Raw genomic sequence first — 13436 nt, 5'->3', positions numbered from 1 at the left:
TTAGCTTTAGTGGCAGTAGTAGTAGTAGAAGTAGCAATAAAAGTAGCAGTAATAGTTGTATGTATAGAAGCAGTGGAAATAGGCTGCAAATATTTTCTTTTGGCTGGTTCAGCATCCCCCACAACAAGCCCTGTTAGTTTCAACTTAACACACCAAACAGTTTCTAAGATGTTATGCCCTATTGACGAATAACAAACCAGTTTTTCAACTGGAAGTGAAGAGCAACGTTAAAGGTTAAAACGAACAAAACTCAAAACGGTAGGGGCTGCCCCTTGTCGAATTCATAACTTTTTACGCTAAAATTTAACTTTTTGTCACAATTCTTTAAGAAAAACTGCTCCGACACAATGGCCGTAGAAATTCAAATGAATAGTATTTTACCCCCGCCCAGCAAAAAATTTTCCTCCGAGAAGTTTTCATCTATTTCCCAGTAACAAATACAATATGTAAGCAATGGACATATTTATAACTTACAGCACTCCTCCGGGGCTGTGGGGGATCACGTCTAATCCACAGAAATAGTTATTGGATCTTTAAACTATGCTGGTATAAATGTCTATCTCAAGATTTTGATGAGGTGTCCATGGGGAAAGAGGGACGTGGGAGGAAAGGGCTATTTGTACTCCTATTTTTTGGTCACTTAAAAAGAGCCCTAAAATTTAAATTCCTGCTCAAACGAGCCCCCTCCCGATCTTCGGGCTCTATTGTTTCGAAGCGATCATCCCCAGAAAAAAAATAAACAAACAAATAATGAGGCACCCACGATCTTTCTTCGGGCAAAGAAATACAACATTCAATATTTTTATAGACATGAGGTTGAAACCCCTTCAATAAGGTTGTCTGATATGCTTAATCTAGGGGTGTGATTCTCATTATGATTTTTTTACTTTTTGCGGATACTTCTACCTTTTTTAAAATTAAGCATTTTCTCAGGCTCATAAATTTTGATTGTGAACACTTAACTCAATAAATTTAATCTATTTGGAACAAGCATAAAAATTTAGTTCTTTTAATGCATTAAATGCTATCATAATTCCTTTTTAAAGTTTCGGTTACTATTGGGCTGAGCTGCTCCTTATTTATAGTTCCTTACCACAAACTATTTGTTATTAAATTTCCAGTAAATATATTTCATCTGTTCTTTTCTTACTTTTGCTCTAAGGTAGGCAAAATGTGTAATTTGACTCTTCGAAAAAAGGCACAAGAAGTATTCTGGTGTGCAATCTTATGTTTTTCGAATGTTTATTAATTTTTGCCAAGTCAAACTTATCAATAGAAAGACAAAACTTTATGAGCAACGTGTGGTTTTTCTTGATTTAATTTCGTATTTTTCTACGGAAGCAGAAAATAGAATTGGCAAAAGATCGGTTTGAAAAACTTGTATCTATAGCCTACTGTCTTGCACCCATCTATTGCCCAGTGATTCTGTAGGCAATTAAATAAAAAAAAACAAGTTTTTTTAACTGAAAGTAAGGAGTGACATTAAAACTTAAGACGAACAGAAATTACCTCGTATATGAAAGGGGCTGCTCCTTCTTCAACGCCCTGCTCTTTACGCTAAAGTTTGACTCTTTCTCTCAACTCTACTTTTTGAAAACAGTAAAAACTTTAGCGTAAAGAGCAGGGCGTTGAAGAAGGAGCAGCCCCTTTCATATACGAGGTAATTTCTGTTCGTTTTAAGTTTTAATGTCGCTCCTTACTTTCAATTAAAAAAACTTGTTTTTTTATTTAATTTCTGAACGTTTTTTAGTTAATCCATGTTTTGATTTCGGCTCTCCGCAGATGAATAATTAAAGCAAAATTTGCATATTTATTTATTTGGCTAAATGGCTTTCCCATAGTTTTGATCGAATGATTTTGCGAAAAAAGGAGGGGAAGGAGGCCCAATTGCTCTCCAATTTTTTGGGTACTTAAAATGGCAACTAGAGCTTTTAGATTTTACGAACGTTTTCATTAGTAAAAGATATACGAAACTTACGAATTAGCTTACGTAACAAACTTCTATGTTCGTATGTTTTTATTACGTATATGTGAAGGTTCGCCCACTCGTCAATAACTCTTTGCCTTAAAGCTTAAATTTTGTCCCCTGAATCACAAAGGCCGTAGAATAAATAGTTGAAATTACTAAAAATCCTTTAGCGTAAAGAGTGAGATATTAAGAGGAGGTGAGCCCCTTATATGCGTAATATTTTCTGTTCGTTTTAAGTTTTAATGCTACTCCATACTTCCAGTTGAAAAAAACTTTTTCATATTTATTTTCTCATTGTTTTATTAAATAATGCTAGAAATGCTGCGCCCCCTTTATGGAAATCTTCTTCCCCCATGACAAATTCCTCCATGGAAAATTTTCCCCACATAGCCCCCTCTTCTCAACCCCCCCCCCTCTCAACCAAAAAATCCCCCTGAAAACGTCTCTACATTTCCCAATAACCATTAATATATGCAAACACTGGTCAAATTTTGCAACTTACAGCCCCTCCCACGGGGACTGTGGGGGAGTAAGTCGTCCCCAAAGACATAGTTATAAGGTTTTTCGACTATGATGAATAAAATGGCTATCTCAGAATTTTGATCCGACTACTTTGGGAACAAAATGAGGGTGGGAGGGGGCCTAGGTGCCCTCCGATTTTTTTGGTTACTTAAAAAGGGCACTAGAACTTTTCATTTCCGTTCGAATGAGCCCTCTCGGAAAATTCTAGGACCACTGGGTCGATACGATCACCCCTGGCAAAAAGAAAAAAAAAACAACAAACAAACAAATAAACACGCATCCGTGATTTCTCTTCTGGCAAAAATACAAAATTCCACATTTTTGTAGATAGGATCTTGGAACTTGTACAACAGGGTTCTCTAATACGCTGAATCTGATGGTGTTATTTTCATTAAGATTCTATGACTTTTAGGGGGTGTTTCGCCCTATTTTCTAAAATAGGGCAGATTTTCTCAGGCTCGTAACTTTTGATGGGTAAGTCTAAACTTGATGAAACTTATATATTTAAAATCAGCATTAAAATGCGATTCTTTTGATGTAACTATTGGTATCAAAATTCCGGTTTATAGAGTATTGGTTACTATTGAGCCGGGTCGCTCCTTACTACAGTTCGTTGCCACGAACTGTTTGATAATTACTAATTTTCAAGTAGAAACAGGGCTGTTTTAAGTTCCTATCTGTTCTATTTTCAAAAATTTATCCGTTAAATTTTGACTCTGACCTGACAATCACAAATTTCAGGCTTGAAAGCTGAACATTGTAGATTTTAGGAAACTAGAAAAAAATCTTTTTAGAAAATCAAACTTTAGTGAAGCTAATAAATTCATATATATATATATATATATATATATATATATATATATATATATATATATATATATATATATATATATATATATAATATTTTTATTCTACGACATAAAAATGTTCATAGAATATTTTGATCTCCGCTTATTTTCAAGAGGTTTTCAGGCTCTTTTTCTAAATATTCTAAAAATTTTTTTTTTAGCTACGAATAAATACCAAGTTGAACCTGAACAATAGGTACTAATTTTTCAATCAATGTTAACTAAGAATTTTCTCCCGCAAAACATTTTCTTTAAAAACAAGTCTTAATTTTTGGTTAACATATAGTGAGGTTTACTCTTTACTTGGTTGCAACTGTGATAATTTATTTGTAAATTTGAGGTCATTCCGGGTTTTTTGGCAAAAAAAAGTACATTTAAAATTATGATTTTATGATTACAAACATTTGGCTATGTGGTTGTCGCTAAAAACAAAAACGAAACTTACAGTTCAAAAATCCTCCTTGGGTCAAAGACGCAAAAACTAAACAAGTAAGAAATTGATAAATCATTTCGTAAACGGCTTGTAAATCCAAACTGTTTAGCAAAAATTTGCCTCTGGGTATTTTATATAGAAACAAGAAATCATTGAACTCAAGGAAATAACTAAGAAAACCGCTAATCGCCAAGAAAATTGATTATCAGTTTATTGCAAAGCCCGTATGCATTTTTCTTTTGTATACAAACGATAAACGGTATTGGAAGGTCAACGAACACTGAAATAAATTTCTAAGAGAAAGATTCCAGTAATTTTATTTTCTGTTCCCTATCTTTCTCTCCTTTTAACTGTATTTTATTAGCTTACTTTTTGATCTCAAGAACAACATCTAGTCCTTTTTCAGACAATTTTTAATTTAAATTTGGACAATTTTTTTCGCTGCATCTGTCAATCCTATCCAATGCTATTATTAATTAGTTTCAGGCTCTTTTGTGAAATTCTTATTTACAAAACTTTTACTATTAGGATTGATCGAAGTAATATTTGCCGTTTCTGTATCAGCTCTAATGGGTAATTTTATCTAACTGGACCGTAATCACCTTGCACGACGTCAGTCCGGAGGAGTCCTTTGATAACCGCAGAGTAGAGATATCCAGACAGTACGATCATCTCCTATCTCAACCATTAGACAAAGCCGGACCGGGATGCAGCTCCTCCGGAAAACAGATAAACCAAGAAAAATATAAGCGACGTTGGATTTTGTCATGGGTATACACGCGTGTGGCATCAGTATTCACAGTCTGGAGAACAAGAAAAGAAATAAGACGAATCGATCGTCTAGGGGATGAGGAAGAATGTAATACGTTGTAGATATAAAAGCGAAAAAAGAAAATAATTTGTCTGACTGTAATAATGCGAAAGGTAAAAATATCATTTGTTTAGGAATGGAAAGAAAAACAAAGAATAAATTTATAAGGATAATCAAGGTGAAAATGAGTTTCGTTCGAACATTGCCATAAAATGATGGCAGTTGATAGTCTGGCGCTTTGCATTGATATTCCAGTTCCATGATTTTATCAATTTTTTCTCAAATGTAAATTATGTGGTTGGCATGAATGCAGACTCGCAGCTAAATTATATTTAGTCACTTCCATTTTTCACATATGTTTGTTGATATTGGTTTCATCTTTATTGTCTGCAGTAGCCTACTGAGGAGCTCATTAAGGAAATAATCATCAGAAGTAAACATGATATTCAATCATTAGGGAGCAAATGAGAGGGATATTAAGGATTGTTGTAAGTTCTTGAAATGCCAAATAACAGTGCTAATTGTACAAGTGGGTAAGGCACAAATATTCAAAAGCAGTAAGGGGCATTATAAAATTCTGTTACCTACCGCTCAAAGCCTAAGCGAGGACAATTTTCTTAGTATGCAAAGCAAATTTATCCTAGACAGCTAAAACGAGAACTGAATGTACGGAATCAAAAGAAAAGAAAAATCAAGCCCTTCTTTTCTCCAAAAAAAGAAAATCCTAGAAATGTGCATGACTAAAATCAGTTCTTTTGGCATCTCTAAAGTCTTTTGCTTTGTCATATATAAGCTTCATAATTAATCTACGCCAAATTATGCAAGCAAACCTATTGGTGGATCTAGTTAGGGGCCATACCTCCACCCTCCCTCCGGATCCAAAAATTCCCCTGATAAAACAAAGCTTGATTGGCAGCTGACAATAAACTTGGTAACTAGAATGATTAAGTAATTTAAAATAATCTTAACACAATTATGAAACATTGTGTTTTATTCTGTTATCATGCAAGTTTTATACCAAACTTGCATGTAACCCAAAACTGGGAAGATAACGAAAATAATCGCGAGGATTAACTTAATGAGTCATAAAAAAAACTTTCTGATGAGAAGTTTTACGTAATTTCCAAGCTTGTGGCAGAATATTTACATTAATTTTTTTAAGGGTAATTATACTATCTAGATATATCTACTGTGGATAACCGTGACCAAATTTCTGAAGCTCAAAAGTTGGACTTAACGTGGAGGCACAGGAAACCAAGAAAGAACTTTGAGTTTTTTGAAATAGCTAACCAGAATGTCTTTTTATTATTTAAGAATTAACGACGCTTCTTGACTACTAAGGTCCCTACGTCGGCCCTGCAGTGCATTCCTGCAGCGCGATTCGATATCTGGGTCCCGTATTACCAAGCTAAGGTCAAATCCACTGCGCCACCATAGGACAACCAGAATGTCAATGGCATAGTGACAAGCTTTCAAAGTGTACGGTTCCGAAAGTATTTATGACTGGTGTTCAGCACTTCGAAAAAGGTATGTTGTATAAACACTGCTTCTTATTTACCGAGTGCGAGACCAGTAAAGGCTCATGTCAGACGCTTGGATGTTTTGTTTCGAAGTCATATACTGACCTTGAAGATGCTCTCGCTGACTTCAAGTATCACGATGAAAGACATTATCATATTAGTGCAGTGAAAAAAAAATCTAAGATGTTTATAGGCTATTTTATTTTGTAGTTTTCATGAACTAGCTACGAGACCATTTCTTTACAAGAAGTAATGAAAATGAAGGGGTAATGGTGGTCGCCATTGATGATGGATTACGGAGACACAAAATTGTGGGAGCATTTCGAATGATCCACTAAAGCGCGAAATGTGCATTTCCTCAAATCCGTTGATTTCTAAATTACAATTTGGTAAAAATGATAAAAGACTTGAGAACCATGGCAAATTAGATTAAAACCAAGACAGATAGTCTATGTGAGAGGAAAGTGTTCCGGTAATTATTTATCTCGAACATATTTCCGTTCTTATAAAACGATATAAGACTGCTTTTCTTTAGAAGCGTAACAACAATTCCTTTTTGAAAAAACAAATTGATTGGAAAGAGCAAAATATCACTGGAAAAACTATGTTTCAGAACTCGCTTTAGTATGTGATCAGTTCCAGAAGCATCTGATGGTCACAAAGAATCCATAATCTTCTTCAAATCATCTGCGAAAACTGGTTTAAAAGCAAAAATACTACCATCATTATCAAAATTTGGTTTCTCTCTTCTATATTAATGTCATTTTCAAACCGCCACGATAGATTTTGACTAATCTCGGTAAAAAGCTTACAAAAACCATCAACTGTAGATTGATCCTTCCCTATTCTTTCCCAATTTGTTTAAACTATTTCGTTACGGATCTTATTATCTCTGCTTTTACTTCGCCTCAAAACTCAATTGATAATTTTTCATGTTACAGCATTCACGTCATTCCACAAGATGCGTCATTCTTTGCAAGATCACAAGCAGTAAAAAAATAATTCTTCTTAACATCTTGTTTGTTCTCATTGACAACATTTTCGATGACTAACATACATATCTTGATTTTCGTTCTACATGTTTTTCAGCATTCTACTATAAAGCTTATTTCTTTATTTTATCATGTTTTGTAATCCATGTGTGAACAACAATGGTTTGATTTTTGTTCCTTCTTGATCTACTATCATGTAGCTCTTCCAACATGCAACACTCATGCATTGTTTCACGGATATTATCAGAAAACAAAACTTGACTTATTTCAGGGTCGTTCTGACTCAAAATACCACTCCAGTCTGGTTTTCCTAAATGACAGTTTAATCTATTCAACTTCGATTCATTCCAAACAAAAATTGTCTCATCATTTCAGTACTGTTCATTTGGATATAATGATAAATACGACACCACTACAAATGCAAGTAAATAATCCAAACCCTGGGCAATTAGCACATTTGACAATTTCAGCTGGTCAGGAATATCTTCACAGATTAATATGTTATCAATAAGCATGACCGTGCGTTCTGTGATTCGTGTAAGGATATTAATCGACGAGAAAATACCAAATGATAGCATAGTTGCTCAAAATTCAAATCAGTAAATTAGTGTTAAAATCTCCCATAAGCATACACTGCTTTTTGGGTGATCTTAATTTCTGACAAAGATTCTTAAAATGCTAAGACACTTCCAAGGGGTTAGAACTAGGTATCCTGTAAATATTAGCAATCAAAACTTTGATATAACGTTTTTTTACCGAGATACATGAAACAGACTGTTAAAGAAAGTTCAACTACGTTAAATGAGCTGAATGTCAATTTTAAGGGACTAGAGCAAAGAATATCTAAGATCTAAGAATCTGTATTGGAATCGAAATTGGAGGTGGAAAGTAACAAGCCTAAAGTGATCAGCATTGAGGTAGAAAGCAAATTTTTAAAGAGCCACTTTTCATTGCTGGTTGATGGAGATTCTTTTCTGAAATCGCAGTTACTTAGCCTAAAGCATACAATGATGAAGCTGCAAAGCAAGGAAACAGATAAAAACATTCTAAAATGGAACGTGACAGTGAACGATACTGGAAACGCTAAGGCGATTTTTGTAATAAAATTTCGTCAGGCCTTGGCATTCATGAGGAACCCGACTATACGATAGCTGGTGTTAAGCCTGAAAAAAAAGCTGATAAAGGTTACTATCAAAAACAAGGAGCTGAAAGTTGGAGTTCTAAAACAGGCTCGAAATATTCGTGGTAAAACTATCACGGACAATCCGAATGTTTTTATAACCGATGATTCTCCCCCGTCTGTACCAGAAGTTCGAAAAAACGTTTTGGCTATCCGAACCAGTATTTGTGAAACATCAGGTTTTGAAACTTGGAGTATGAGATCTCCTATGTATTCTTCGCCTTAAGGAAAGGCCAGTGGAACTATTTTTGATTGATGAAATCCCACCAGATAGTAGTAGCCTGATTCAAACGCATTGACAGTGTAGGCAAGGAAATGCCAGGGGCAATTCTATGGAGTTGATTACATGAGTGAATAATTTTTTCTTGTTTAGTAAATTTGCTGACGTTCGGACGTTTTATGCGTTTTGATAAGAAGAAATTACTGTTTACGAACTAATTGTTGAGTTATTGTGATAACTATTGAAGACCTATTAAATATTGAGCCTTATTATTTTTTTAGAAAGAATAGGAGCGAGTCCAGGCATGGTTGGCTGGTGGCTTACGTTAGGTCGTGCCTCGAAGCTAAGGTAAGAGAGGATTTGTCGGTGTATGTTGAGATGATTTGTGAGGCTTTAATATTGGAGGTTGGAACCCAAACACAAAATAAATTTTTCTTGGTTATTGTCTATAAACCCCCCTTCAGCGCCGAATCATAAATTTCTTGAATTGATTGAAAACTATTTAGAAAAGATCCCAACGATGTCCTGATTATGTAATTTTATGGGTGATTTAATATTGATTTGATGCAACAGAATGATGAAACTTGCCGAAGTTTTCGATTTAATGTATAGTTTCAATATGTTTCTTACTATCAATGTTCGCACGAGAGTAACGGAGAATACTGCTACTATAATTTATAATATATATGTCAATAAGTAATTTAGTGAGCCAAAAGTAATCATTAATGATATGTCAGATAATTATGCGATTATTGTTTGTTGTGATCTTACAGGTTCTCATTATGGTCCAATTAATTGTAATAGTTTTAATCAGGAAATTTTTGTGAAAAATGGTCTCCCGAAGTTTAGGGAAGTCTTTGGCAGGTCTGATTGGTCTTTTTTAAATCAGTTTACCACTTTTGGTGATAAATCAGTGGATGGTATAGCAAAATCACTGGTATTCTTCGTGAAACGTACATAAGAAAAGCAACACATAAAAGATGCAAAACCAAGAAAGCCTTTGATAAAATGGAGTTTAATTAAGTCTATTGAAAAAAGACATGCATTATATAGAAAAAGCATTTTAAGTAACAATGGCTTGGTCCGAGATATATATAAGAAATACAAGATTGCATTGAAAAAATGGTTAAGAAAGGTGAAGCGGAATTATTTTACAAAGCAGTTTGTAGAGGCTAAGGGTTCCTCTGCATAGACTTGGAGAATTATTCGATCGGTTACTGGTGCGAAAAATTTACCATGGCCACAATGAAATGTTTCCACCGAGTTGCAAATGAAATGGCCAGTTATTTTTCAAAGGTTGAATGAATATAAAGCATCGATTGAGGAACACTTTGAAGAAGGAACGTATGAGAAATATTGGCTTCCTCCATGTGATACAAGCTTGCTATCACAGAAAAAAACGCTCTTGAAGTGACAAAATGCATGAACAAGATGAAAAACGGTGCCGCAGGATCTGACTTGGTGCCTCTAAGTGTTGTTTTGCCATTTTGTCATTTATTTTACCCATGTTTGTTGAAATGGTAAATGGGTGTTTCAGGGATGGGACGTTTCCAGATAAATTTAAAAGGATGAGAGTTGTGTCATTGCATAAAGGTGGTGACCAAGATGATTGGAGTAATTTCATACCGATATCTCTTCTGCCTATATTTTCTAGAATTTTTGAAAAATTGATTTATGTTCAAATCGAACAGTATTTAGAGAAAAGGAAATTTTTTTATAGTAATCCGTTTGGTTTTAGACAAAAATACTCAACTGAACACACGTTGCAGTTTTTAACATGTTTGGTTAATGATGCTTCGGATAGTGAGATAAAGGTCGCTACAGTATTTTTAATTTTGAAAGCTTTTGACACAGCTGACCATGAAATTTTATTGAAGAAATTGGAGAATTGCGGAGTGAGAGGTAGTGTCCTGAATTTGATATCTTCATATTTGAACAACAGATACTTGTTTTTAAAAGTAAATGGTACACAGTCTAATGATTTAAAACTGCTTGTGGGGCTCCCCAATGATCGCCCTTTGACCCGTTATTCTTATCTATATACATTAATAGTATTTCTAATGTGAACTCTAGCCTGCACCAAAGAATTGAAGCTAATGATGAAACCCCGAAACCAGTGGAATCTTTAATTTTATTTGCTGGTGACACTTCATATACAGAGGTTGGAAGGTCTGAAAACGAGCTGGTTCAGACGCTATCAGATGAAATGGCCAAGATTAAAAAGTGGCTGCATCTCAACAAATTTAAACTCAATCATAGTAAATCAGCGCTCATAGTTTTTGGCCGTTCAACAAATTATTATCCTTGGCTTAAAGAGCTTAAAGTTGGTCGTGTAATTGTGCGTCGAAGGAAATCAGTAAAGCATCTTGGTTTCATTTTGGGCGAAGTGTTAAGTTTTTCAGATCATATTCAGTGTATCACTTCAAAAGTTGCACGAAATATAGGAATTTTTAGAAAAATGAAGCATTTTTTTCCACGACATGTTGGAAGATTTTTGTATTTTTCACTAGTCCATCCTTACTTGTTATACCTTTTGTTAGGTTTGGTCAAGCACAATCGTTGTTCACCTTAAACCATTACGTATACTACAAAATTTTGTTATTTCTATTTTAAATGGAGGTGATTATCGGTTCTCAGTTACATCAGCTTATACAAAAATAAGTATTATGCCGCTTGCCGGCCTGTTTATTTTCTATGAGTGTCAGTTTATGTTTGATTTATTACATTTTCTAGCGTCTTATTGTTTTGAAAATATTTTTATTACTGTATCGCAATCACATAATTACTATGTATGAAATTTTGTGGAATTTAGGAACCATCTAAGAAATCCAAGCGGTCTGGGTTTTCAATGCGTCAAATCTTGCCTGTTGTATGGTATATGATCCCTGTTATGAGGAGACTGAGAGGCCGGCCTTTCAGGAGCTGCTGAGAACCCATTGTCTGGGTTGCTATGAATTTTGATTTATTTGTTTTCATTTATTTGATTTTTTTTGTTATAAAAAAGGTAAGCAATTGTGGTAGTTTTTCTCGCAAGCAGTATCGGATATTTTGAGTTTTGTTTTGGAACCCGAATTTGTTTTTTAAGTTCTGTTTATTGTTTATTTCATTATTAGTTGTTAATAATTGTATGTCTGAAGTATACCGCACAAGCCTAGATCTCTGGGCTTCTTGGTATTTTTTTACTTTTGTTAAGTTTTTGTCAATAATATAGCTCCCTTATAAAAAAAAAAAAAACATTTTACAGTTACAAAAATATTATCCCGTATATAAATTCCTAATCCATCTTTCCACATCTTTGTTCTATTTTCACAATAAAAAGGGTAACCTCTTAATGGATACAAGCTTAAAGGATAATTTCATCATAAGAGTCTCAGTCAGAGATATAACATTGAAGCAAGGACTACTTTTTTATTGCTGTTATAAGTAACGTATCAAATGCAGTTCTGACAATATTCGTAGCTACAACAAGTTTACTCGGTGACTTGATTCGCCTCAGATCGCAAGGATTAATATAATTGGAAGCAGGAATGCTTAGATCCGAATTCATTTCAGTTCACACCATCACGTTCACAAATGCCTTGTCCACAAATATTAGCCGAATCAAAGTGATTTTCAGCAAGATCAGATAGGCTAAAAGTCAGCAGAGACATTTCCAGACAAAAAGTTCACTTTACTGTCAACAAAACAGTCTAATTACTCTCATGACTGTTAGCCAGAACCCAGGTTTCATGAAGACGGCTCAGCAAGACATTTCAGAAAATACGATGCCTATATGTCATTCGTCCAAATCGGTGGCATACATGCTTTCTGAACAGGCCATCCCAAAATACGAGGAATATACATCTCCTGGGATTCTAAGAAAACAAGAGGGAAGATTTAGAAGACAACCTGAGAAATTTGAATTTACAATGGGTAAAAATGAAGAACCTAGACCATCAAATGTGACAAGACCAATCCAAGCAGCTTTGGCAAGGACATTGAAAAATTATCTGAAGTAATGATAAATAAAAACGAAGAACAAAAAAAGTTGTAGCTGGAATACCTACGAAAACGACAATTACAACTAGTTAATAACAAAAGTGAAGAACAAAGAAATGTGCGTTTAAAAGATTACAACTAACAAACTGGACCATCAAATGAGGCAAGATCAAGAAGACGACCTGAGAAATGTAAATTCAAGGATAAATATGAAGAACCTAGAGTCCTAGACTATCAAATGCGACAAGAAGAATCTGAGCAGCTAAGGTAAAGGACATCGAAAAAAATATCTGAATTAATCTTAAATGAAGAGCAAAGAAATGTGTGGTTTGAAATCTTGCAAAAACGGCAATTACTACTAGTCAAAAACGAAACTGAAGAACAAAGAAATACGCAGTTAAAAGATAGGTGGCAGCCACCTTCATATTTTCTAAATAAGTTGGTTTGCTTATTATGTACGTCACTTGCTACCTAAAAAGTTCCACAAACGAATCCGTAAATTGACTTCATGTTTCGCTTTAGCTTCATTCAACGTAAGCTATGGTCGAACAATCAAAAGTCATAATGTTTTCAGCTTCAAGTTAGCTAGACAAATTTAGCACAAAATCAATTGAGCAACACTTCCATCACAAACCCCTGAAAGTGATTTTGAATCACCTTCATATGGCCAAATATACTTTTTAAACCCGATGAAGCTGTTAAGAACGCTTTGCGTATCTTTTAAATTATGGTATCTTTTGGAAGAAGTATTGGAGACTCAAACAACTACTTCAAAGGCTATATGAAAATGCAAGAGGTGGAGGGCGACATAAATCAACGTGCTGCTTTACTGAAAAAACAACCTCAGTTCAGGGGTAGTTCAAACCCAAAACCAAAATTTATTATATATTAATCCTCTATGATTTATACTTTTCTCCTGAGGCAAGCAAGAAGCTAAGCCGGAATACCTCATGCTAAAGTGTG

The 13436-nt window shown here is 34.5% G+C and overlaps 1 protein-coding gene across 1 annotated transcript in view; it reads right to left on the bottom strand.

Moving 5' to 3' along the window:
- The window catches only part of LOC136026772 (trypsin-1-like), a 29352-nt gene extending 25433 nt beyond the window's left edge, over window positions 1–3919 (bottom strand). The window contains exon 1 of the mRNA XM_065703477.1: window positions 3785–3919. Coding sequence (XP_065559549.1) covers window positions 3785–3848 — 64 coding nt within the window. The 5' untranslated portion in view covers window positions 3849–3919. The remainder of the gene's footprint in view (window positions 1–3784) is intronic.
- Between the last annotated feature and the right edge of the window lie 9517 nt (window positions 3920–13436).

This window comes from Artemia franciscana, chromosome 5 (assembly GCF_032884065.1).
Source record: "Artemia franciscana chromosome 5, ASM3288406v1, whole genome shotgun sequence".
NCBI lineage: Eukaryota > Metazoa > Arthropoda > Branchiopoda > Anostraca > Artemiidae > Artemia > Artemia franciscana.
Note: the sequence above shows the minus strand (reverse complement) of the source record. Positions and strands in the feature narration are given on the sequence as shown.